This window comes from Gobius niger (genome assembly GCF_951799975.1).
Source record: "Gobius niger genome assembly, chromosome: 19".
In the NCBI taxonomy this organism is placed as follows: domain Eukaryota; kingdom Metazoa; phylum Chordata; class Actinopteri; order Gobiiformes; family Gobiidae; genus Gobius; species Gobius niger.
The window spans coordinates 24,744,694-24,769,596 of NC_136870.1; the positions used below are offsets into that span (position 1 = coordinate 24,744,694).

Consider the following 24,903-nt stretch of genomic DNA (forward strand, 5'->3'; position numbering starts at 1 on the left):
TTCAAGGTCACTGTTACAGTAATGCAAATAAAAAGTCACCTTCCAGCTCACAATAAAACTGCTTTATAATTGTTTGAACAGCCTTTTTTCAAGTCCTTGTAGTCTTAAAGTTTTATAGCTTTATAGTTTTATAGTTTATTATCTCTACCAAGTTTTATGTTTGATGTGGCACGATTGAGCCGAAGAAAACACCTAGTTTGTGGAAACGATCTGACAAAAGGTAATAAACTGAATCTGATTCTCACAAAACAAAAGGAAGTGAAAAAGCCAAGTGAAAAGAAATCAGGTACTTTTAGGGCTTTAAGTGAAAGCAACACCAAAAGTACTTTAATCTCTAAAAGGACCTGACTTTTTGTTGTTGTGGAGTAGTAATTCTTAAAGTCTGGTCCACGACTCATTCTGTCATCTTTACAGCAGGTTCTTGACGTAAATATGTGGCGCATCGGCATGAAATAAGCAGCGTTTTGTTGCTTGTGATCCAGAGAACGCTTTTGTGGAGCTCAATGTCTCCTATTGTCCACATGGTGCGTCTGTGCGCGAGTTTACCTCTGCTCTCTAATCCTAAGACACGCTAGTCATATTATTTGTATGTGTGCAAAACAGAACTGATTATGAAGTCGATCCGGATAAATAACACTTCATTGATATTGGACATTAAAGGGATATTTCAGGATTTTTGACATAGGGCCTCATTGTTATCCAGAGTGTTGCTGATTTCTGGACATAGCTTTTTTGTAATTAATGCAGTTCTTATGTTTGAAGAGTTTCGTGGTGCTAGGCTAATGCAAGGCTAGTGCATTTCTATGGTATCAGCTAGCCTGCATTAAAAACAGTCTGACCCGCTCCACAGAGCACCTGAGGCAAATCACTTATAACACCAGACTAACCATATAAATGTCCATAGAGTAATTGTAACCATTTTGCATATAAAATACCTTATATTTGAGCAGCATCAGCTTCGTGGTTGTATAAGCTACACAGCGGCGGAGTGATCTGCAAGAAAATAGTCCCTCAAAATGCGATCATTCTAAATCTAAATCTGATACTGTATTAATCTCTGTACAGAAATCTCTGTACAGAAATCTCTGTACAGAAATCTCTGTACAGAAATGAGTTCTCTGCATTTGACCCATCCTCAGTATCGCATGGGGCGACCTATAGGAGCAGTGCCGGCGCTCGGGGACCCGTCTCCATGATGTGGTGGTCAGAAACACCTGGCTGGAGGATTCACCTATTGCACATGTTTTTTATAACCTACCACTAACCTACACAGACACGGGGAGAATATGAAAACTCCACACAGAAAGGCCCCGTCCAGGTGGGAATCGAACCCGGGACCTTCGAGCTGAGAGGCACGAGCACTAACCGCTGCGCCGCCGTGTCTGCCATCATTCATGTGATGCAAGGTCAGTTATGAAACATGATTCTATGGACACAGACATTTATATGGTTAGTCTGGTGTTAGAAGTGATTTGCCTCAGGTGCTCAGACTGTTTTAATGCAGGCTAGCTGATACCATAGAAATGCACTAGCCTTGCATTAGCCTAGCGCCACGAAACTCTTCAAACATAAGAACTGCATGAATTAGAAAAAAAATATCTCCAGAAATCAGCAACACTCTGGTTAACTAGGAAATGAGGCCCTATGTCAAAAATCCTGAAATATCCCTTTAAGGGGAACATTTTTTTTTAGCATTTTATTCCATAGTTACAACCATAGACTTTCTTTACCCACCTCAGTTTGGAACTATTGGCTCTTTAGAATGACATTAAGTGGGACCTATAGGCTGCTACACTATGTATAATTGCAGTTTTTGTGCTGTTTGTTGTTCATATTTAACTGCAGCTTTACTTTTTCAAATGAAATGAAATTCATACAAGATTTTCTAATCAAATCATTGCATTTGTGTTTGAATAATTAGTTTTTGACTGGAAACATGTTAAACATAAATCTATCTTTCTGATTTTGTTGTTTGTAGGTGTCGTGTTAGAGTGGGATTCTGTTAGGTGGTCCTCAGAAAAAAAAAATGGAAGATAAAGTGGTCCTTGGGCTGAAAAAGTTTGAGGAACACTGTTGTCGAGTAAATGTATTTTAAAACCAGAAACCCTGATCTCTCGTGTGGGGTCAAACTCTGCAGAACACGATGCTCTTGAACCTGCCATGGAAGCGAGAGAAACTGTAATAAATGACTGAGGGCGATTTAAATTCCTGCTCTTTATCGTCACACATCAGAGCAGAACGACATCAGGGAGAATCTGGTTCCCAAACAGCCGACTCAGCCGTTTCCCGCTGCTCATAAACTCCCTCCTCCGTCTGTGGATGATGTCAGCGCGTTCTTCCTGAAACCCTGACATCAGAGGCCTATTCCTGGCGCAGGTCTAAAACAGCGGCCCCCTTTTCCTGCACTCGTCCGCGCACTCGAACGCACCTCCGGGCAGCGGCTGCAGGGCACGGACGTTACGGTAACTCTCGGGGTCGGACTTCTCACCGGGCTGCGGAGAAGTTTAAATTGTATCGCCGACGTCTCCGCGCTATTAAGTTTTCAATTCAGATCAATCAGGGAGAAGACGGAGCAGTTTCCTGGACGGAGAAGAGACTGGCAGGTCTTGGAAAAGGATAGAGAATGATACAGAGGCTTTAATCAGAATAAGAATAAGATGCAGACGTTTACTGTATGTAGCTACAGTTTTACCTCCCGGTTTCTCCAGTTCAGCTTCACCCGAATCTAAAAGCTTCTCGAAAGGGGAGGGTAGGGCTGGGTGCCGCTTCATTTCGATACCACTACTTAACGATACCTGCTTTTCGGTACCGGTGCTTTAAAGAGGGGGTATTGTGCTTTTTTCAGTCACATAGCACCAGTCTATATCACGCTACAACGATGACCAAACCTTCTGTTGGTCTGTAAATGCAGTAAATTAGAATAACTGCCTTGTATAAAGTTGCTCTCTCAAAATGGCTGTAGTGAATGTCTTGAAATAGGCCTCTGTCTCTTTAACCCCTTAACTCCCACCTGAACCGAGCACATTTTCTCCAGTTTGGCTTTACCCCAGTCCAAAAGCTTCTGGGGAAAAAAGTTGTGAAAATAGCAACAAAACTGAGACGAAAACAATGATGGAAATGTGACAAAAAAGTGATGAAAAATTGACGAAAAAATTACAAAAATGTGACAGAAAGTGACCAAAATGTACCAAAAAAATGACACAAAATTGATGAAAAAATTATAAAAATATGACAAGAAATTACAAAAAAAATTACAAAAATGTGACAAAAAAAAGTGACCAAAAATGACAAAAATGTGATAAAAAATTGACAAAAAAATGACAAAAAACGTTGCAAAAATGAGTTGAATGCCCAACAAAAAAAATGATGGAAAAAAAATCTGATGACGTGAGGAAAAAGATCCTCTCGGTTCAGGCGGGAGTTAAGAGGTTAAGAACCTCTGAGCCTTTCCGACACGCCCCCTCCACACGCTGTCTGTGGCATCAGTGGGGAGGGGGTTCTGCTGAGGAGCAGTGGTTGGTTACTCGGCTGGTGACGAAAGCTCGGAGGCGTCTCCAGGAGGTGGGGGCGTTCCTAGGAGGACTCAGGCAAACCTATCCCTAAAATGGCCGCCATCAGAGTTTTTACAGATGACTCAAAAAATACGTGAATGTGCCAAGGCAACACTTCAGGCATGTTTTTAATGAGGGAATGACATAATAACATGATGGAAAGCTTGAAAAAGACGATTTTGCATATTAGCCCCCCTTTAATGCCGTGTTTTCATCACATTTTTGTCACTTCTTTGTTTCATTTGTGTGGCTTTTTTGTTCCATTTTTGATGCATTTTCATCCTCTTTTTTTCGAGGACGCTTTAAAGCTTTCACATTGGGGTAAAGCCAAACTGGAGAAAATGCTCGGTTCAGGTGGGGGTAAAGAGGTTAAGACGCTGCAGCTGAATAAGGAAAAAACTTGAATTCACCTTTACACTTCTCAATAACTTTCTCCCGGACCTCCCTGGTGTGTTCTTGGGCTTCATGAAGCTTCTGCTCCACAATAGTCTCTTCACAGACTCTGAGACCATCACAGAACTCGCTACAAAACCGCGGTCACTGACGCGTAGGAACCCGGTGAACTGACCTTTGTACGGGTGCACCATGCCGTCCACCATAGAGACTTTGTCGTCGGGCTGAAGCTGCAGAGACACGTCGCCCACGGCCTCCACCAGATCAGAGAAGAAGTCGGCCACCTCCGAGCAGTTCTCCAGCAGCACGTACCGGTCCTGTCTGTTGGTGAAGTACGACTCGCTCAGGTTGGCCCTGCAGAGGAACAGGAGAAGCACAAACATGGGGCGAGTGGACGTAAACAGGGAGCAGCAGGTCAGACTTAAGCTTCTTAAAGCCTCCATGAAAACCAGGGCATATTTAGATAAGAATATGAATATACAAAGGAAAATTGAAACTGATGTTTGGAAGATATGCCACAATATGGTGTCTTTCTCAAGAATTGAGCGTGGAAAAATGGATGGATACATACAATGGATACCATCCATCCATCTTCTTCCACTTGTCCAAATCACATTGCACCAGCCCCTTATGGCTCCTCCTGCAGGTGGTGGGCCCACAGAAGGACGGCCTCATGATTCTAACCGGGCCTGTTGGTCTCTCATAAGGAGCTTCTGAACCGCTCTTTGTCTAACCCGTCACTTAGGACCTGTTTGTCATGGGAGACCCTACCAGGGACATGAAGCCCCCGAAATCAGAGCTCCAGGATCATTCAGGAGCTCAAACCCCTTCACCACGTTAAGGTGGCGGTTCCAGGAGGGGTACAATGGATATAATATGGGAACATAGGAGATAAATGGGTGTAAATTGGAAAAAAAAAAGAAAAATAATCAAGGAAAAAATTGGGAAAATTGAGGACATATAGGAGAAAAGTCTTTTGATTCTACGTCTAGGAATTCTAGGATTTTTGGCACATTCTTCCTGGCTTGTCTTGCAGGTCTTCAATGATCTTCAGAGATGCTTAGGACATGAGTAGGGCCCCACCTATATCCGCTGGCCGATTATAGAGTATTTTCAATGTCGGCTATTGGCCTTCCCACAACTTCCTAGGCTTCAGGGGAGCGGAGAAACATCGCGGTGAAAATTGTCTGTACACCTATTTTTAGGGGTGGCCCGATCAGGCTTTTTTGCCTCTTCAAACATAAGAACTGCATAAATTACAAAAAAAAATATCTCCAGAAATCAGCAACACTCTGGATAACTAGGAAATGAGGCCCTATGTCAAAAATCCTGAAATATCCCTTTAACTTTAGGCTGAGAGATTTAAAAAAAACAACATCAAATTAAATTACTTAAAATATTGGCCTTTATATCGGCCATGCCAACCCTTCATATCGGTATCGGACCCGGAAAATCCATATCGGTCGGGCCCTCGTCACGAGCCAAATGTTTACACACCTATTATCCATAAAGCAGTTACGTTTTCCTTCAGTATTGGTTGGAAATTAATTGAATCTTTGTTTAAATGTTCCTGGTTTCAGTGGTTGCAATAAGTGCAAAGGATGACTGATCCACCCTTTTGTTTGGTGATTCTTCACCGGTGCTTCTCTAAACTGACCTTTTCTCTCACTCTGTTCTATTTTTGTTTCTTTTTCTTGTCTCTGTCTCAAACCTTTTTTTCTGTAACTTTATGCCTTATGGGGAGATCATTTCATCTTCCTCTTGTAACAAATTTGAAGAGGCCGTACCCGCTGATGATGAGCGTGTCGTCGAACAGGTAGACCTTGATGTGCTGGACTCCGATGGTCTCGTTGAAGCGCTGAGGGACCAGGAGCCGCAGGAGCCCCCTCAGGTCCGGAGTGTGGTACAGAGACACCCTCATCTGGGACGAGAAGCGCTTCAGCAGCGGCAGCAGCATGGTCCGCGAGTTCACCGAGCCTGAGGAGACACCGAGAGGAGACGTGAGCCACGGTGGAGGAGATACAGTTAAACTATCTTTAGGAGACGGCGTCTGCAGAAGCAAACCCACCTCTGGACCCTCGTGTGTAGTCCAGCAACATGGAGACTTTGAGCTTTGAGCACGGACTGTTCTCCTGAGAGCGCTCCAGAGCCTCCTCCATACAGTCCACCTGCAAACACACAATATTACTCATACAATACACATTTTTAAACAGAAACATGGCCTTTAGGTTTGAGAAAAGACTTTATTGATCTTGATTGATTTTGTAATTGTCTGTCTCGGGGACTGCAGATGGAAATTAGCTCTAACAGCTAAAGTCTGGTACAAAGCATCTTTTCATATGCTGATTAATGCTCCTGTCCCTGTCAAATAAAATAAAATCTCACAGTGGAGTAATTCAATTGTTCCATCAGTTCTCAAACACCTAGGAGAAGGGGGGACAAAAAAGACAGAAATGTGCAATCAAGCAACAGTAATTATAGGTATCTTATATACAGCGAGTAAGTGATTATAAAAAAAAGAGGAGCTGCTCCTCTACTGTCTCTTCTGAAGGACATGCTCCTCTAACGCATACCCGTCGCTATGGGCGGGCCATAGGGGGCCGTGCCCGTCCCCCAAGATGCTTGTGCCCCCCAGACATAGATGTGGTGTCGTCTACGTGATACGCAGGTATACGCCGTATAACCACGAGAAGGCCTGCAGAATTACTGTATAACCACTACAAATTGGGCAAAGATCAGTCATTTGCGCAGTGTTACTTTTGCGCTTTCTGCCCGATTAGACCAGCCCAAACTCCACAACAAGTAACTATTTCCTCCTCTGACACCGAGAGAGGGGACCGGCGGCATTTCATCCCTCTCTCGTTCTCTGTCTCTACAGGCACGGATCCCTCCAAGCTGCGCTCGTGCGCACGGCTCCCATGTTGTCTGGGCACAAAATAAAGCATAGCTGATATGATAGAGGAGCATTAATGATCATCCTCCGCTCTGAGAGTCCACGATGTCGGCCTCTTTATGCTCATTTCCCCGTCCAGGCTCGTGAGAGGCTTTTGGCAAAGGCAGTGACAGGTGCTCGTGTGTATTTTACTACAAAGCGCTGAAGTCCACTGAAAAGACCCCGCCTGCGAAGTCTGCGTTTTACACTCAGACACTGGAGCTTTAGTGAAGGCTGAGAGAGACTGAGAAGTGGACGTGGCCACAGCACTGACCGAGCCATATTCATGGACCTGAAGGAGCTGCTCCTCTAATGTCTCCTCTGAAGGAGCTGCTCCTCTAATGTCTCCTCTGAAGGAGCTGCTCCTCTACTGTCTCCTCTGAAGGAGCTGCTCCTCTACTGTCTCCTCTGAAGGAGCTGCTCCTCTACTGTCTCCTCTGAAGGAGCTGCTCCTCTAATGTCTCCACTGAAGGAGCTGCTCCTCTACTGTCTCCTCTGAAGGAGCTGCTCCTCTAATGTCCCCTCTGAAGGAGCTGCTCCTCTAATGTCTCCTCTGAAGGAGCTGCTCCTCTACTGTCTCCTCTGAAGGAGCTGCTCCCCTAATGTCTCCACTGAAGGAGCTGCTCCTCTACTGTCTCCTCTGAAGGAGCTGCTCCTCTAATGTCTCCTCTGAAGGAGCTGCTCCTCTAATGTCTCCTCTGAAGGAGCTGCTCCTCTAATGTCTCCTCTGAAGGAGCTGCTCCTCTAATGTCCCCTCTGAAGGAGCTGCTCCTCTAATGTCTCCTCTGAAGGAGCTGCTCCTCTAATGTCTCCTCTGAAGGAGCTGCTCCTCTAATGTCTCCTCTGAAGGAGCTGCTCCTCTAATGTCCCCTCTGAAGGAGCTGCTCCTCTAATGTCTCCTCTGAAGGAGCTGCTCCTCTAATGTCCCCTCTGAAGGAGCTGCTCCTCTAATGTCTCCTCTGAAGGAGCTGCTCCTCTAATGTCCCCTCTGAAGGAGCTGCTCCTCTAATGTCTCCTCTGAAGGAGCTGCTCCTCTACTGTCTCCTCTGAAGGAGCTGCTCCTCTAATGTCTCCACTGAAGGAGCTGCTCCCCTAATGTCTCCACTGAAGGAGCTGCTCCTCTACTGTCTCCTCTGAAGGAGCTGCTCCTCTAATGTCCCCTCTGAAGGAGCTGCTCCTCTAATGTCCCCACTGAAGGAGCTGCTCCTCTACTGTCTCCTCTGAAGGAGCTGCTCCTCTAATGTCTCCACTGAAGGAGCTGCTCCTCTACTGTCTCCTCTGAAGGAGCTGCTCCTCTAATGTCCCCACTGAAGGAGCTGCTCCTCTAATGTCTCCACTGAAGGAGCTGCTCCTCTAATGTCCCCTCTGAAGGAGCTGCTCCCCTAATGTCTCCACTGAAGGAGCTGCTCCTCTACTGTCTCCTCTGAAGGAGCTGCTCCTCTACTGTCTCCTCTGAAGGAGCTGCTCCTCTACTGTCCCCTCTGAAGGAGCTGCTCCTCTAATGTCTCCTCTGAAGGAGCTGCTCCTCTAATGTCTCCTCTGAAGGAGCTGCTCCTCTACTGTCTCCTCTGAAGGAGTTGCTCCTCTACTGTCCCCTCTGAAGGAGCTGCTCCTCTACTGTCTCCACTGAAGGAGCTGCTCCTCTACTGTCTCCACTGAAGGAGCTGCTCCTCTACTGTCTCCACTGAAGGAGCTGCTCCTCTACTGTCTCCACTGAAGGAGCTGCTCCTCTACTGTCTCCACTGAAGGAGCTGCTCCTCTACTGTCTCCTCTGAAGGAGCTGCTCCTCTACTGTCTCCTCTGAAGGAGCTGTATGGTCTTTGTGCCCGTGGAAGAGTGTGGTCGCTTCCAACTTCACCCCTGTTTGGAGTTATAGGAATATACTGGGAGAGGCCAAATGCTAACAACATCTTTGGTCTTTGTGTGTGACTGAGGGCACACACAAGGACCAGACAGGTACACATCAACTCGTCTAAGCTCAGGTAAGAACATCTCTCAGTATGGAAGAACGGGGGCCTGTTCCTTTAAGCTGAAGCTAATTATAACATCTTTACAGCAGGTTCTTTCATGTAAATATGAGGCAGATTTTGCAGCTTGTGATTCAGAGAGTGCATTTATGCAGCTGAATAACTGAAACTAAGGACGTTTGACAAACTGCTATTGGCCCGTTCACAAGTGTCAAGTGTGAAAACTGCTTCTCTTTTCGCCGTATTGTTGCCGGGGAACAAAAATTCCTCTGGTCTGGATTTGCAAATGTGCGGTCAAACTCCAAACTATGTGCCGACGCGGCTGTGCCCAGGTGTTCTTCGATCAGGCCCCGCGAGCGTCAGCGTGAATCCGCCATGTTGTTTTTGGCCGAACCTCGTCTCGAGCGCCGGCGAGTTAGCACGTAGCGCTTTAGCCGCACACCTGCTTCCCTCTCCGCTCCAAACGCATATTAAAGTATCCCGTTTCAGGACATTCGGCTCCAAAACAGGCCCGATCCGAGCCGTGTTGACTTTATAAATCAGGTGATCCATCATCCGCCGGGTTTGTAGGTGTAATTAAGCGCGGCGAAGTCCTGCGGGCGCTTTTCGCTCATTCGTCTTGGTAGGAAAACAGCAGGAACGGCTGAGTGTGAGGTTTGGGGCTTGTTATGCTGGGCTTCTGGAGGCTGGGGGAGCAGAGGGCAGCGTTTAAGGCCAGCTCTGGACGCCGCTTTGACCACAGTGAAGTTTGTTTGGGAACAGAGCGGTGACTCAGTGTTTCTGGCAGGGTCGCCGTGTTGTTTCAGGCGGGATTTTACAGATTTTTTTTGTTCTCACCTGCCGAGGCCGAGGGGGATGATTAATGTGGGTTTGACGTAAATGAGTGAAAAACTTTGCTCGGGCAGTTTGGAAGGGAAATGTGTTCGACGGGCACAAAAACTTCACCCGACAGTGGCTCAGGGGTTAAGAGGGTTTGTCCACGGATCAGAAAGTCGACAGTTCGAGTCCTTGGGCAAGACACTTGACAGCAGTGGTTTCGCTCGGGATCATTTCTCTGTGATTTTGACGAACAGAGTCATAAAGATTCTGTCATTATAATTATCATTTATGTTGAATTTATGTCCAAATCTGCGATTGCGGGATTAATTGATTCCCCTCTAAGACCAGGACTCCCCTGAAAAAGAGATTCTTAATCTCAGTGGGACTATCCTGGTTAAATAAAGGTCAATTGCTGGGTTGCAGGTCCTACAATGTGATGATGTCATCGGACCCAGCGGAGGCAGGAGCCAGTTTTTCCTATTAACAGCATTACACTTTCACACTGTCATATCTAAAAAGAAAATGTATGAATTAGAAAAATGATCAATAATATCAGTCACTGGGTCCATGATCTCTCAGTACAAGAAAAAATAAAATATCTTTTCCTCTATATAATAGTATAGGCCTTTAGAATGCTGTGATGTCACCTGCAACCCAGCAATAAATAAATAAAGTGGAGCTACAGGTGCTCGTCATATAATTAGATTATCATGAAAAAGTGCATATACGTCTGTAATTGAACTTAAACTGTGAAACTAATATATGATATGGACTCATTACATGCAAAGTGAGATATGTAGAGCCTTCTAATTTTCTGAGTTTTTACAAGCTGAGCAATAATAAATCAAAATGATAACAAAAAAAGGCTCTACATATCTCACTTTGCATGTAATGAGTCCATATCATATATTAGTTTCACGATATCATGATATTCTAATTATATGACAAGCATCTGTAGCTCCATTTATGCTGCAATCTCAGATTTGGACATAAATTTAACATAAATGACAATTATAAACACCCAGAAAATGCAATAATGACCCTGTCCATCAAAAAAACAGAGAAATTAGCCCGAGCGAAACCACTGCTGTGAAGTGTGTTGCCCAAGGACACGAACTGTCGACTGAGTCTATATATGAGTCTATATATGAGTCTATATCATATATTAGTTTCACAGTTTAAGCTAAATTACAGACGTATATCCCCTTTTTCATGATATTCTAATTATACAACGAGCACCTGCACATGGTTTCTGAACAGAACCATGGAACAAAAACTCGTGCATAAAAGTCTCAAAGGAGAACGACTTAGTCAGGGCGTCACCTTCTTGTCATATTTCACCAATGCAAATTGGAGCTTTTCATTTGCATTTCCTGGATTTTAAAGGGGGGGTATTATGCAAAATCTACTTTTTCAAGCTTCAAGCTGACGGTGCGTTTAAGTGTCTTGGTCGACCACGATGGCATCGACCAATAAGTCGACTAAACGACTAATTTTCCCTATTGAGAACCGCTGCTTTAACCAGTTAAACAGCTCCTAATTCATAAACTCAGGGAATACGTTTCAAACCAGTCAAAACTTTAATTGTACTTGGCCTGGAAAAGCACAGTTTGTCCGTAACTGTAAAAGTCAAACAAGTGGATTCTGTTCTCACCAGCTCCTGCTCCAGCTCCCCCGTCCCGAGGTAAAGAGACGCCATCACCACCCTCTTCTGGGCCGTCCTGATCCGCGCCTGAAAAACACACAAATGTAATGCTACAAATGTAAGGCTTTTAAACGCCACTTCAAAACACAAATACTGTCATTTTTATGCCAGAAACATAAAAAAATATATATATCTGTATTCATATTTCATTTAAGATTTCCAAACTTCCATGGATGAACAAAGGGGACCCAAAAGGAAACTTTGAGCTAAAGATTGTGCACATAGTACCGACTTTACTCAAATGTAATGCTTTTTAATGACAATTCAGACCTTAACTTTGGCCATGGTTCCTTTAAAAGACTCTATACCTGATCTTTTCATTTCCCTTGCAGTGCAAATGTGTTTTCTCCTTCAGTAGATCGTGAACCCAAGGCTCACATTCAAACCTGAACGGAGATATAGGTCTTTTATCCGCATTACATCGGCCGATAATGTGAAATACCCATATATCAGCCTGATGGTAAATGGTCTCAGCTTTTCCACCTAAAGTAGGCACTCAAAGCGCTTTACAGCCAGGATCCACTCACCCATTCACACTCTCATTCATGCACCAGTGTGCGGAGACCCTGGGGGCAACGTGGGTGAAGTGTCTTGCCCAAGGACACAACGACAGTGTGCACATTCAGGAGGTGGGTTCGACCTTCCGATCATGAGATGACCCGCTCTACCATCTGCCATGTTCCATTTCATACGATTGTCAACACAGACCCCCGAATATTGACAAGTCTCCACCTGTTCGATCGCCCGGCCATTTATCTGCACAGGTTCATGAGCTACAAGGCCTTTTGGATCAAACATTTCTTTGGTTTTGACCACATTTAGAGAGGATTGCGATATTGCAATAACTTAAAGGGACTATACAGAGTTTAAAAATGTTATAATTAAGTATTTTCCTCCCCCTGTCACTCAGAAAGGTGTCACTTCGGGTCCAAATTGTCGTCACGCACGAGTTTAATATACACCAAACACGATATGTTCCATTTTTTTAAGCAAATTGTGTCAAAAGAAGACTTAAAAAAAACACCCAATCAGGACTAAAACAAGGGTAGAATTTAACCCCTTAACTCCCACCTGAACCGAGCACATTTTCTCCAGTTTGGCTTTACCCCAGTCCAAAAGCTTCTGGGAAAAAGCTGTGAAAATAGCAACAAAACTGAGACAAAAACAATGATGGAAATGTGACAAAAAAAGTGAGAAAACATTGACAAAAAAGTGACGAAAAATTGACAAAAAATTTGTCAAAAATGTGACAAAAAAATGACAGAATTGTGACAATAAATTAAAAAATGAAAAAAATTTGACACAAAAATGACAAAAATGTGACAAAATGTGAGAAAAAAATGACAAAAAAAATGACAAAAAATTTGACAAAAATGTGATAAAAATTTGACACAAAAATGACAAAAATGTGACAAAATGTGACAAAAAAATGACAAAAAAATGACAAAAAATGTGACAAAAATGTGATAAAAATTTGACACAAAAATGACAGAAATTTGACAAGAAATAAATAAAAAAAAATGACAAAAAATGACAAAAAATGTGACAAAAATGTGATAAAAATTTGACAAAAAAATGACAAAAATTAAACAAGAAATAAATAAAAAAAATTACCAAAAAATTACAAAAATGTGATAAAAAAAAAATGGACGAATAAATGACAAAAAATGACAAAAAATGACAAAAAACTTACAAAAATGAGTTGAACACCCAACAAAAAAAATGATGGAACAAAAATCTGATGACGTGAGGAAAAAGATCCTCTCGGTTCAGGTGGGAGTGAAGAGGTTAACAAAGCTAGTAAATGTTAAATGGGGATGTTGCGATATATTGTGGCTTCTCGCGATACGGATATTGCATCAGCTAATATCGCGATACGATGTTTTTCGCGATATATTGTGCAGCCCTACTTGGTATTGCAGCACAAAGTATTGCGATGCGATCTGACATTTTGTCCCAGCCCCAGGTCCGGATCTACAGGGGGTGCAAGAGGGTCCATTGCAACCTCATTTTGAAAAGTTTGCACCCTCAGGCATCACAATGTATTTTAATGGTGAGAACCCTTTTGAAACTCGATTGCAGTTTGCTCTGGAGCCGGCGCTGCCCAACCCTAATAAATAACATCCTTCAATACCTAACAAAAGCTTATGAAAAGGTTAATAATACATGAAGGATAAAATTAGCTCATGGCAGATTTTTTATGACCCTGAGATGATCCGGAGTGAAACCACAGCTCCGCCGCCTCAAACCGAGCTCCACGATCCGCCTGCGTGGGCGTGTGTGCCCGTTGTCACAATCAAAGCCATTAACAAAACAATACAACCCGCGTTTGCCTTTGCTTCACACTCACACGCATTTCTGCTTCACACATGCCACAGTTTGATTGACGATCGGACACGTCTCGGTGACGGATCGCAGGCAAAACGCCGAGAGGAAGAAATGTCTGCGGTTTGAACGCGAGCCATAGTTAACAGCGTCGCAGAGACACTTCACGCGACATATATTACTTAAAATCACTTAAGATCGAGTCTAAACCGGGTCAGGATGCAGAGGAGGACGCTCTGCCACCGGAACACGGGAGGATTGTTCCCATACTCGAGGTTTAACAACGTCAGACACAGACTTTCTGCATCACGCCCAAATAATTATTGCACTTTTACACATGACTCACTTATGTTGAGGAGAATTACACCATTATGCATTTTTCCAAGAGTCCTTTGTCCTGCTTTGTCCTGCTTTGTCCTGCTTTGTCCTGCTTTGTCCTGGTTTGACTTGTTCCTCTGAAGTTTAATGACTCATGCACTGGTTTATAGATAATGATCAGGGACTTTCACTGTCAAGGAACTTCAGGTTAAACAACATTACAGTCATTTTCACTGTAATCTTATGGATCACGTGGTCTTTTCACATTTTCATTAACAGATTGCTTTGATATTTTGGGCCCATATTTGTGTATTTTTCCTGTTTTCTGCCTTGGAAAGAGCTCCGTCACAGCCTTAAAGGGATATTTCAGGATTTTTGACATAGGGCCTCATTTGCTAGTTATCCAGAGTGTTGCAGTTCTTATATTTGAAGAGTTTCGTGGCGCTAGGCTAGTGCAAGGCTAGCGCATGTCTATGGTATCAGCTAGCCTGCATTAAAAACAGTCTGACCCGCTCCACAGAGCACCTATAATCACTTATATTACCGGACTAACCATATAAATGTCTGTGTCGAGAGTAATTTTAACCATTTTGCATTTAAAATAACTTATATTTGAGCAGCATCAGCTTCGTGGTTGTATAAGCCAGTGTGTTTCCCAACCAGGGGTACGGGGACCTAGCAGGGGGGTACTTGGAACAATTTCAGATTGAAAAAAGGGGAAAATGCAACATGATTTTTATAGGAAAGGCTTTATTTTTCAGTAAAAAGTGTTGCTTTGGGAGAATTTTAGGAGAATTTTTTACTTTCTAAAAAAAACTATAACACCCTTGAGGTAGGGGGTGCACGGTTGACCACTGAAAGGCCAAAGGGGCACGAAAGACAAAAAACGTTGGAAACCACTGGTATAAGCTACGCGGCGACGGAGTGATCTGCTAGAAAATAGTCCCTCAAAATGCGATCATTCATGTGATGCAGGTCAGTTATATTCCACACATTACTCTATGGGCACAGACATTTATATGGTTAGTCTGGTGTTATAAGTGATTTGCCTCAGGTGCTCTGTGGAGCGGGTCACACTGTTTTTAATGCAGGCTAGCTGATACCATAGAAATGCACTAGCCTTGCACTAGCCTAGCGCCAAAAAAACTCTTCAAATATAAGAACTGCATGAATTACAAAAATAAATATCTCCAGAAATCAGCAACACTCTGGATAACTAGGAAATGAGGCCTTATGTCAAAATCCTGAAATATCCCTTTAAAAGAGCCTCCCACGACTTCTTAACTTTTGACTAATGTATGCAGTAAAAATAGTAGAGATACTGCCTGCTTGAATCCAATGACTTGAATGCTTTTAATGCCCCACGGGACACCTGGATGGAGCTGGTCAGGATGCTCTCTATAGTCCCTCTGTAGAAGAACCACACAGTGATGGTCAGGATGCTCTCTATAGTCCCTCTGTAGAAGAACCTCACAGTGATGGAGCTGGTCAGGATGCTCTCTATAGTCCCTCTGTAGAAGAACCACACAGTGATGGTCAGGATGCTCTCTATAGTCCCTCTGTAGAAGAACCTCACAGTGATGGTCAGGATGCTCTCTATAGTCCCTCTGTAGAAGAACCTCACAGTGATGGTCAGGATGCTCTCTATAGTCCCTCTGTAGAAGGGAGGGAGGCTGGGACTCTGGCTCTGGCTCTTCTCAACTTGTGGAGAAATTAGAGACGCTGATGACTTTTCTTGACCAGTGATGTCGTGTGCATGGTCCAGGAGAGCTTCTCTGATGTGCACACCCAGGTCACCCTCTCTGCTGCAGCACCGCTGATTGTTAGAAGTGCATGCTGTCCACAACCATCTCTTTTGGTGAAGATGTGGGACCTCTGGTTTAGAAGCATCATATACCAGATTATAGGCATTTTAAAAAAGCAGCCAAAATTAGAGGCTAAATATATCGGTGGTGCATATCGGCCTGAGAAAAATCAGATCGGCCTCTGTTTCTGAAAGACAAAGCCGATCAACGTGACCGTTTATTCACTTCTAATCCACCAAACCTTAAATTACTGCAGGAGCCGTTACACTGAAGGTAACTGCATAATTACAACAATAATTGCATAATTACAACAATAATTACGTCAATAATAGGAGACGCACCCACGGCCTGACGCACGCAAAGAAAAATAGGATTGTTTGCATTTTGTAAAACGTAGATGTGTCTGGTGCTGTGGGCGTAAGAACAGCACTGGTACAGATCATTTGACAGCGGTCAGGGGATAATTGACGTCACTCATTAAAGAAAAATAGATCGACTGACGATGGTGTGACTATAGGGCTGGATAAAGCTGCATTTATTCCCATACCGGTTCTTAAACGATACTTGGTTTACAATATCATTTAGAACCAGAAAACAGAACAATAATAATAAAGCAGAACCAGGTCGCTCTTGCCCCTAGAGGCCATAAGCGCAACTGCAGGTGTCGTAGCATGTTGTGTTTTTTACTCATTAATTATCGGTGAGAGTAAATACTACGCTGACAGAAAAGACAAAGGGACAGAGGGAGATTGTTCATACAATTACACAACGGATATCACTTTTTTCACCCAAACTTGGCTGTAAATACTGTGCTAGCCCACAGTTAGCTTTCCCCGTTAGCCTGTTAGCTTCTTCTTTGTGATTCCATTAGTGTGTATTGGGTCTCCGGGTCGGAGCAGGGAAAGACACCAGGGGGAGATGAAAGACCCTCCAATCCCTCAACACTTGTATCACCCCCAGAGGGACAAAGAAAAGGATTCATTAAGGTAAACAAGTTACTTAGTGCTGCTTTAAACAACCAAGTCACTTTCCTATATGCCGTCCCTGGACCAACAGCATTGAAACTTGGGCTCATTTGAAAGCTAAGGCCGAGAAAACTAATCTCAACTGAGCTTTTTCCTTGTGTTGTCACTTTTGATATTTATTCCCTTGCTTTTTTGTTGCGTTTGTCACATTTGTCACATTTTCATTACTTTTGTAATTTTTTTTGTAATTTTTTTTTGTCACTTTTTCGTACATTTTTCGTCACATTTTTATTACTTTCATGTCATTTTTTTGTCACATTTTCGTCACTTTTTTGTAAATTTTTCGTCACTTTTTCGTCACTTTTTCATTACTTTAATGTCATTTTTTTCATTTTTTTGTCACATTTTCGTCATTTTTTTGTACATTTTTTGTCACATTTCCGTCACATTTTCATTACTTTTATGTAATTTTTTGGTAATTTTTTTGTCACTTTTTTGTAAATTTTTCATCAATTTTTCGTCACTTTTTTTGTCTTTTTTTTTGTTACTTTTTCGTCACATTTTCGTCACATTTTCATTACTTTTATGTCATTTTTTGTCATTTCTCTGTCACTTTTTCACCATTTTTCATCACTTTTGCATAAAAATTTATTGTCACTTTTCTTCCATTTTTCTCACATTTTTGGTCATGTTTCTGTCGCTCTTTTGTAGCATTTTCATCCTTGTTTTCGTCTCTTTGTTGCTATTCTGTTTTAGATTTGACTAAAGCCAAACAGGAGACATGTGCTCGGTCCAGGCGGGAGTGGATTATAATAATTATGGTACGAACCTTCATGGTCTGGTAGAACTGGTCCGGGGAGGTGAGGATGTGTATGTGCGTCCCGGGCACCCTGAAGGCGGGCACGTGCTGGGACATCCATCTGAAGTGCGGGCAGGGGCCGTCGCTGGAGCCCTGCGCCCCGGCCGAGCCCTGCGTCCTGGGCAGGCGGCGCGGGGCGGGGTCGGTCTCAGCCAGGAGCGGAGCCAGGAGCAGCACGGACGACCTGGAGGAAGGAGAGCGGGACAGACGTTACAAAGGTCTTAAAATACCCTCAAAAATAACACATTTAAAGGGATGGGGCTAAATATCGACTTGAATATATATCGGCAACAAAACATATCGTCTCGGAAACTATATAGCGCAATATATTGATACCCCGCTCATCTATAGAAGTAGGGCTGAAAGATATATCGTTATTGTATCGATATTGAGATATGATCATTATTATTCTTTGTTTTTTTTGCTCTGTCCATCATAGACAGAACAACTCATGTCCTAAGGCTCCTCAATGCTTGTGGTTTATTCATTCATGTATTTGTATTTAACAATAGTTTTGAGATGTTACTTATTACTGCAGATAAATGATCTCTTCTCGTCTTTCCTTCAGCTCCGTGTGGATTTTCTCCTGTGTTTATAGTAACTTATCCAGTATTTTGATTGTTTCGCTCAATATAAACATGCTGTATCTCTTTATTTTGGATTTTCTGAGGACTTTTTAGTCGCTGGGTCAGTTTTTCAGATGAATAAACCCCTGGGCATAAAACGGCGTAAGAATCACCAGAACTGCTAGCGGCTAGTTTAGCATCACTAACAACATTAGCAACATTAGACTGCAACATCAACATTAGCTCGGTTAAAACCAGCACATACTCTGATTTAGGGAGTGTCGTCTGTAATAAAGTCAGATCTATGTGGAATATTGTAGATATTGTATAAATATATATATATAAAGAATTCTCCAGTTTGTTGCTATTTTCTGTCCTCAGTGGAGCTGCTCCTGTAGGACAACTATGGACTACATTTTCTCTGGACAATAAAAGCATTTTTTTTTAATATGCTCAGTTTCTAAACTAATCCTATAGGGACACCTGCCCCCTGCTGGCCAGCCCTCACACCTGTCCAACAGAGCCGCGCGGCCTGATGACATCATCACACAGCGCTAATGTTTTTAAGTCGAACCAAAGCCTGAGCCTTTAGCTTGTGAAATGCGAAGGGAACAGAAACAATCACAGCAGCATCAAGTAATAAGAGTTTGTTTGAGCTCCGTTGATCTGCTCCTGAAGAAGAGTTTTAGACTTTTCTACTAAACAAAACCAGGGCCTGAGCAAAGGATGTCGAGGCTTCTGAACAGCTGTTCACTAACAACATGTACAATAGATTCCCCTCTGGGGCCAGGACCCTGAAAAAGAGATTCTTAATCTCTGTGGGACTATCCTGGTTAAAGAAAGGTCAATAAATAATACAATTATTCACAATCACAGGACACAAGTTAAATTTTCTCCAAGTCATGTTTTACTTTTACTTAGGTAAATATTTGGCTACTACTCACCTCTGTTACAACCAAATATTAGAGCATGTGACCTTTTGTCAAGCAGCGTTTATATTTCATTTATAACTTTTGGAAACTCGGCTTGCACTTAGATTAATCTTATTAAATCAATCAAACAGTCATTGACCTTATTTGGACTAAATTATGTCTGAACTGGGAGTAAACCAAAAACCCTAAAGCCAAAAAACTCATTTATGATCATTAGAGATGAAATTCCCAGCTCTTTAATTGAAATACATTTTTTTGACAGTGTGAAATAATACCTTTAATATTTATTCTCTTCGCTTGTATTCGTCCCTCTGTGTCGCGAACATAAATCTGCTTCACACATTTATTTATGACGCTGGAAAAGAGTCAAACGTTTCCATCAATAACAAACGCATCCATCTGTCCCCGAACAATAGACGGGAAATTGTTGGTCTGAAAAGCCAAACACTAAGGGACGAGCCGGGCGTGTTTTAAACAGCGAGCGCCGTAAAGCCGTAAATCAAACAATCAGACGTTTGTTCACGGTTTTCATAACACTGTCCAAGATTTACGAGAAACGAAATGCAAAAGACAGGATGATTTAGAGCTTCCAGAAGGAAAACCGTTTTCACCACCAGGGGGAGTAAGGGGGAAAAAAGGGCATTTTCTTATGATTCTGTAATTCGTTTATGGAAGATGTTTTTTTTTTGGTTTACAGATGATTTATATCCAGTTTAAACATATTTTAGTCAAAGGGCAAACGCAGGGAAATGAACCTAAGAACTTTTAAAAGTGGAAAAGTGATGTGAAATTGAAACGCTTCCTGAATGTGTGGCTGTTGTGTGTGTTATGCTGTTTATCTCAGAACAGTTTTAACTCACAATGGGCTAATAAAGTTTGGTGTCCATTTAGATCAGGGGTGTCGAAATTCAGCGGGTCACGGGCCGCATATAATAGAGAACATTCTTCCAATAAATGAATAATAATAAGCACTGATTTGGTGAAAGCCCCAACTTGACAGAAGCTTCATTAATAACAACGGCTCACACTTGTATTGCACTTTACAAGCCTGTAGTCATTATTCATTCACTCCACACTCTATCACACTACAATGATGAGCAAACCTTCTGTCGGTCTGTAAATGCAGTAAATTAGAATAACTGCCTTGTATAAAATTGCTCTCTCAAAATGGCTGTAGTGAATGTCTTGAAATCGGCCTCTGTCTCTTTAAGAACCTCTGAGCCATTCCGACACGCCCCCTCCACACGCTGTCTGTGGCATCAGTGGGGAGGGGGTTCTGCTGAGGAGCAGTGGTTGGTTACTCGGCTGGTGACGAAAGCTCGGAGGCGTCTCCAGGAGGTGGGGGCGTTCCTAGGAGGACTCAGGCAAACCTATCCCTAAAATGGCCGCCATCAGAGTTTTTACAGATTACTCAGAAATACGTGGATGTGCCAAGGCAACACTTCAGGCATGTTTTTAATGAGGGAATGACAGAATAACATGATGTAAAGCTTGAAAAAGTCGATTTTGCATAATACCCCCCCTTTAAAAACAATCAGAAACTCCACACAGGAATGGACTAAAGACTTTTTTTTTTTTTTTTACATGCTCTGGAATATCCCCTCATGGAACCGACACCTTAACATGGTTGAGGGTTTTGAACGCCTGAATGATCCTGGAGCTCTGTTATCGGGGCTTCGTTCCCCTGGTAGAGTCTCCCATGGCAAACTCCCATGGTCCTAGTAGACGGGTCAGACAAAGAGCGGTTCAGAAGCTCCTTATGAGAGACCAACAGGCCCGGTTAAGATCGTGAGGCCGTCCTTTGTGGACCCACCACCTGCAGGAGGACCCGGAAACGGAAAAGTGGAAGAAAATGGATGGATGGATACACTGGAGTTTATGCTCTACAGGGCAGGGGCCGGATTAAATCATCTCGTGAGCCGGCTCAGGCCCGCAGGCCGTATGTTTGACGCCCCTGATTTACAGCATAAAAGAGAGGGAAAATGCAGCGCGATGTTTGTGAAAAACTAGTGAGGAGGAGGTGAGAATGAAACGGCAAAGGAGGGACTCTTAGTACAGTGTGTGCGAGCTGCGGATTATAGACAACTGCGGCCTATGCACTTTTTCTTTTCTCTTTTTGAACTGACTTGGTGCAGCTTGTATTCAGGTGCGCTCAATACTCCAGAATTTACGGTCGTTGGCCTCATTGCGGCGTGATTTTCAAGAAGATTTTAGATTTGGATAAAGCCAAACTAGAGAAAACTGCTCAGTTCAGGTGGGGGCTAGGAGGTTAATATATAAAGTAAAAAGCTTAGGCCCCAGCACAGAGCCTTGAGGGACTCCACACTGTATTGTTTCTAACTAGATTCATGGCCTATATACTCTACATATTGTTATCTATTTTCTAAGTAACTACTAATCCAGTTTAATACCACACGTCTGTAATTCAGAATCAATAAACCGCGATCGAGGGTGTCAAAGGTTTGACAAAGTTTTGCTTCTGACGCTGAAAACGACGCCTCTAATCTCGGATCTCAAAGGGGGGTTTCCTGTTTAGAAAGACGAAGAACGTGACTGAAGTGAAACCGTGAACTTTGGGACACTTTAGACTCATGAGAGAAACCGAGACTCCAAGTCCCACAATGCAACGTGTCAAAAACGGCCTGAATTCAGCCTTTGTTGCCGCGCGTTACAATAGAAGCTACAGAAAGTGCAGACAGGGAGGAGCCGCTGACCTTCCAGATTTCACCTTTTTATTCATCTGCTGCCAACGGGATTCAATGTAGGGTTTTCTACAGGAGGCAGGAAGTCACATTTAATGCCTTAATAAATGTTTAATAAAACCGGGTCTGAAAGGTTTGTTTTCAAAACCCAATTTCGCCACTTTTGAGCGAAACATTGTGTAACATTTCAGACAAAACTGCAGCTCAATTCGTTTCAGATCATAGTTTTTGTGCTTTTGTGCTAATGCAGGAAAAACGTGTTGATATTTGACCTTTCAGCGACCCGGTGGCTGTCTGAGTGGTAAACATTAGCATATCATGAGTACCAATCCGATATTCAGTATTGGTAGAGTATCAGAGTATCAGATCGGGGACGGGTCCGATTTTTGAAATACAAAAAAAAAAAAAATTCAATCACGCTAATTTTGTAACCTGACGAATAGGGCTGCAACTAACGATTATTTTGTAATCGATTGGCTGTGAATGGTGTAGGAAAACTTTATTTTTTAATTTTTGTTTCAATCACATATAGCAAAAGTGGCGCCACTTGAGGACGGGTTGGAGTAAAGTTAAAGTTATGTTTGTTAGAGGCTCTTAGCGCTAATTCTGCTTCTGATTTACAAAGTACAAAACACTACAGACCCCGACTATAAAAACAAAGTAGGTTTTCATAAAAAAAAAATCTATTTTTTCTTGTCATTTTGAGTCTTTGTGAACCAGAAAACGATTATCGATTTCTAAAATAATAATTGATTAGTCGTTGATTAATCGATTAGTTGTTTCAGCCCTACTGAAGAAAGCGCTTCAGCAAAAGGAGGAGAGACGAGCAAAGTGGATCCCTCAAAAATTTGTGTAAATGAAGTGAAATAATACTCCAGTCTGTTTTTGACAGGGGAACAACGCAATACACACAAAGACATTTTCTGAGTTGATCTTTAACCTCTTACCACCCGCCTAAACCAAATGCATTCTGTCCTCTTGTGGCTGTGTAACACCTCATTTGAAAGCTAAGACCCACAAAACTGATATTTTTCCTCGCGTTGTTGCTGTGTTGTGTCACCTTTTGTATGTTTTTTTTTTCTTTCTTTTTTGTTGAATTTTTGTCACATTTTTGTTGAATTTTTGTCACTTTTTGGTTAAATTTTTGTCACTTTTTGGTTAAATTTTTGTCACTTTTTTGTTGAATTTTTGTCACTTTTTGGTTGAATTTTGGTAGAATTTTTGTCAAATATTTGTCACATTTTTGTTGAATTTTTGTCACATTTTCTTTTAATTTTTGTCACATTTTCTTTTAATTTTTGTCACATTTTTGTTGAATTTTTGTCATATTTGTCACATTTTCTTTTAATTTTTGTCACATTTTTGTTGAATTTTTGTCACATTTTTGTTGAATTTTGTCACATTTTGTTGAATTTTTATTGAATTTTTGTTGAATTTTTGTTGAATTTTTGATGAATTTTTGTTGAATTTTTGTCATATTTTCTTTGAATTTTTGTCACATTGTTGTCACATTTTTGTTGAATATTTGTCACATTTTTGTTGAATTTTTGTCACATTTTTGTTGAATTTTTGTCACATTTCTGTTGAATATTTGTCACATTTTCTTTTAATTTTTGTCACATTTTTGTTGAATTTTTGTCACATTTTTGTTGAATTTTTGTCACTTTTTTGTTGAATTTTTGTGACATTTTTGTTTAATTTTTGTCACATTTTTGTCACATTTTTGTCACATTTTTGTCACATTTTTGTTGCGTTTACATCCTTGCTTTCTTCTTATTTTTTGTGGTTATTTTGGTGTTTTTTCCCAAGAAGCTTTTTGATCAGAGTAAAGCCAAACTGGAGAAAATGGGATCCGTTCAGGTGGGAGTTAAGAGGTTAATGCTCCTGGACATATTATAAAGCGTGAACCAAGTCTGGCTATGAAAAACATACAAAGCCTTTCACAAACACATTAGTTAAGACACTAATAGACATTTTACCGACAGGGTTCAGACACAGACGTAAACTATAAACTCCTCTCTCCACCAGCGATGTTTAAACTTTCTCCCATTTTCTGTCTTGCCACAAACCACGTCCAGAACCAGCCCTGACTAAACCGAACGACAAACATTACACGTTTCTGAGACGCTTTAAAACAACAAAAGTGTCCAGTGCTCCAGCGTCTCAAACCCACAACAATCCAGAGGGGAATTCCCACTTTCCACAGCCCGTTCGTGTGTTTTTATCTGCGCTTTTATCGCCGCAGTAAAACTATAAACTTCTCAAACATTGGCCGCGGGTCTGTTTTGATCGTAAACTTGTGTAACACGCCGAAAGTTGTGCGGAAAAGGAACGACGGCTGACGGTAAGTGAGAGTGTGGTTGATGGGGCCGCGCAGAGATAAGACTCGAAGGAACACAGGGTTAGATAAACGGGACATTTTGAGGTTTACACTTCGCAATAATGTGGCCAAATACTGTGGAAACCGACCGCGAGGGCCACGTGCGAAAATCAGCAATATTGAGGCCATAATGATATAACATGTGAACTAAAACCTGCAAACCCGCTACGAGAAATGCACATGATTTTTCTATCGGTTTATCATCTCAGTCTGCTATAAAATGTGTCTGTGTCAAATAAACTGAACAAAATCAAGTGGCAAAATAAGATCTCCATCTGCTTGTCGGGGCTTTATTTGTGCCCCAGGTTTATATAATAGAAGCAAGTCAGACGTAATGATCTTTAACCTCTTTACCCAAGTCTAAAGGTTTCTTCACTACAGCCGTAGGCCAGTGTGACGCCTCATTTGAAAGCTAAGACCTTTCAAAGCTCAGTTTGTTGTCACTTTTTCATCAAACTTCTGTCACTTTCTTATCAAATTTTTGTCCATTTTTAATCAAATTTTTGTCACTTTTTCGTCACATTTTTGTCACTTTTTCTCATATTTTTCATCAATTTTTTGTCACTTTCCCATTACATTTTTGTCACTTTCTTATCAAATTTTTGTCACTTTTTCATCAAATTTGTCACTTTTTCATCACATTTTTGTCATTTTTTCATCATTTCTTTTGTAAATTCTTTATCA

At 42.0% G+C, this 24,903-nt stretch overlaps 1 protein-coding gene and 1 long non-coding RNA gene across 2 annotated transcripts in view; both read right to left on the bottom strand.

The window, feature by feature from the left end:
• The window catches only part of LOC306978672, a 247,139-nt gene that overhangs the window by 202,580 nt on the left and 19,656 nt on the right, over nucleotides 1–24,903 (bottom strand). The gene's annotated exons all lie outside the window — the stretch shown is intronic.
• pgs1 (phosphatidylglycerophosphate synthase 1) overlaps nucleotides 1–24,903 on the bottom strand; it is a 46,515-nt gene that overhangs the window by 12,824 nt on the left and 8,788 nt on the right. Inside the window, exons 2-6 of the mRNA XM_079577194.1 lie at nucleotides 17,610–17,823; nucleotides 11,317–11,394; nucleotides 6,013–6,112; nucleotides 5,732–5,921; nucleotides 4,120–4,298 (exon numbers count right to left, since the gene is read on the bottom strand). Of these exons, the coding sequence (XP_079433320.1) occupies nucleotides 4,120–4,298; nucleotides 5,732–5,921; nucleotides 6,013–6,112; nucleotides 11,317–11,394; nucleotides 17,610–17,823 (761 nt within the window). The remainder of the gene's footprint in view (nucleotides 1–4,119; nucleotides 4,299–5,731; nucleotides 5,922–6,012; nucleotides 6,113–11,316; nucleotides 11,395–17,609; nucleotides 17,824–24,903) is intronic.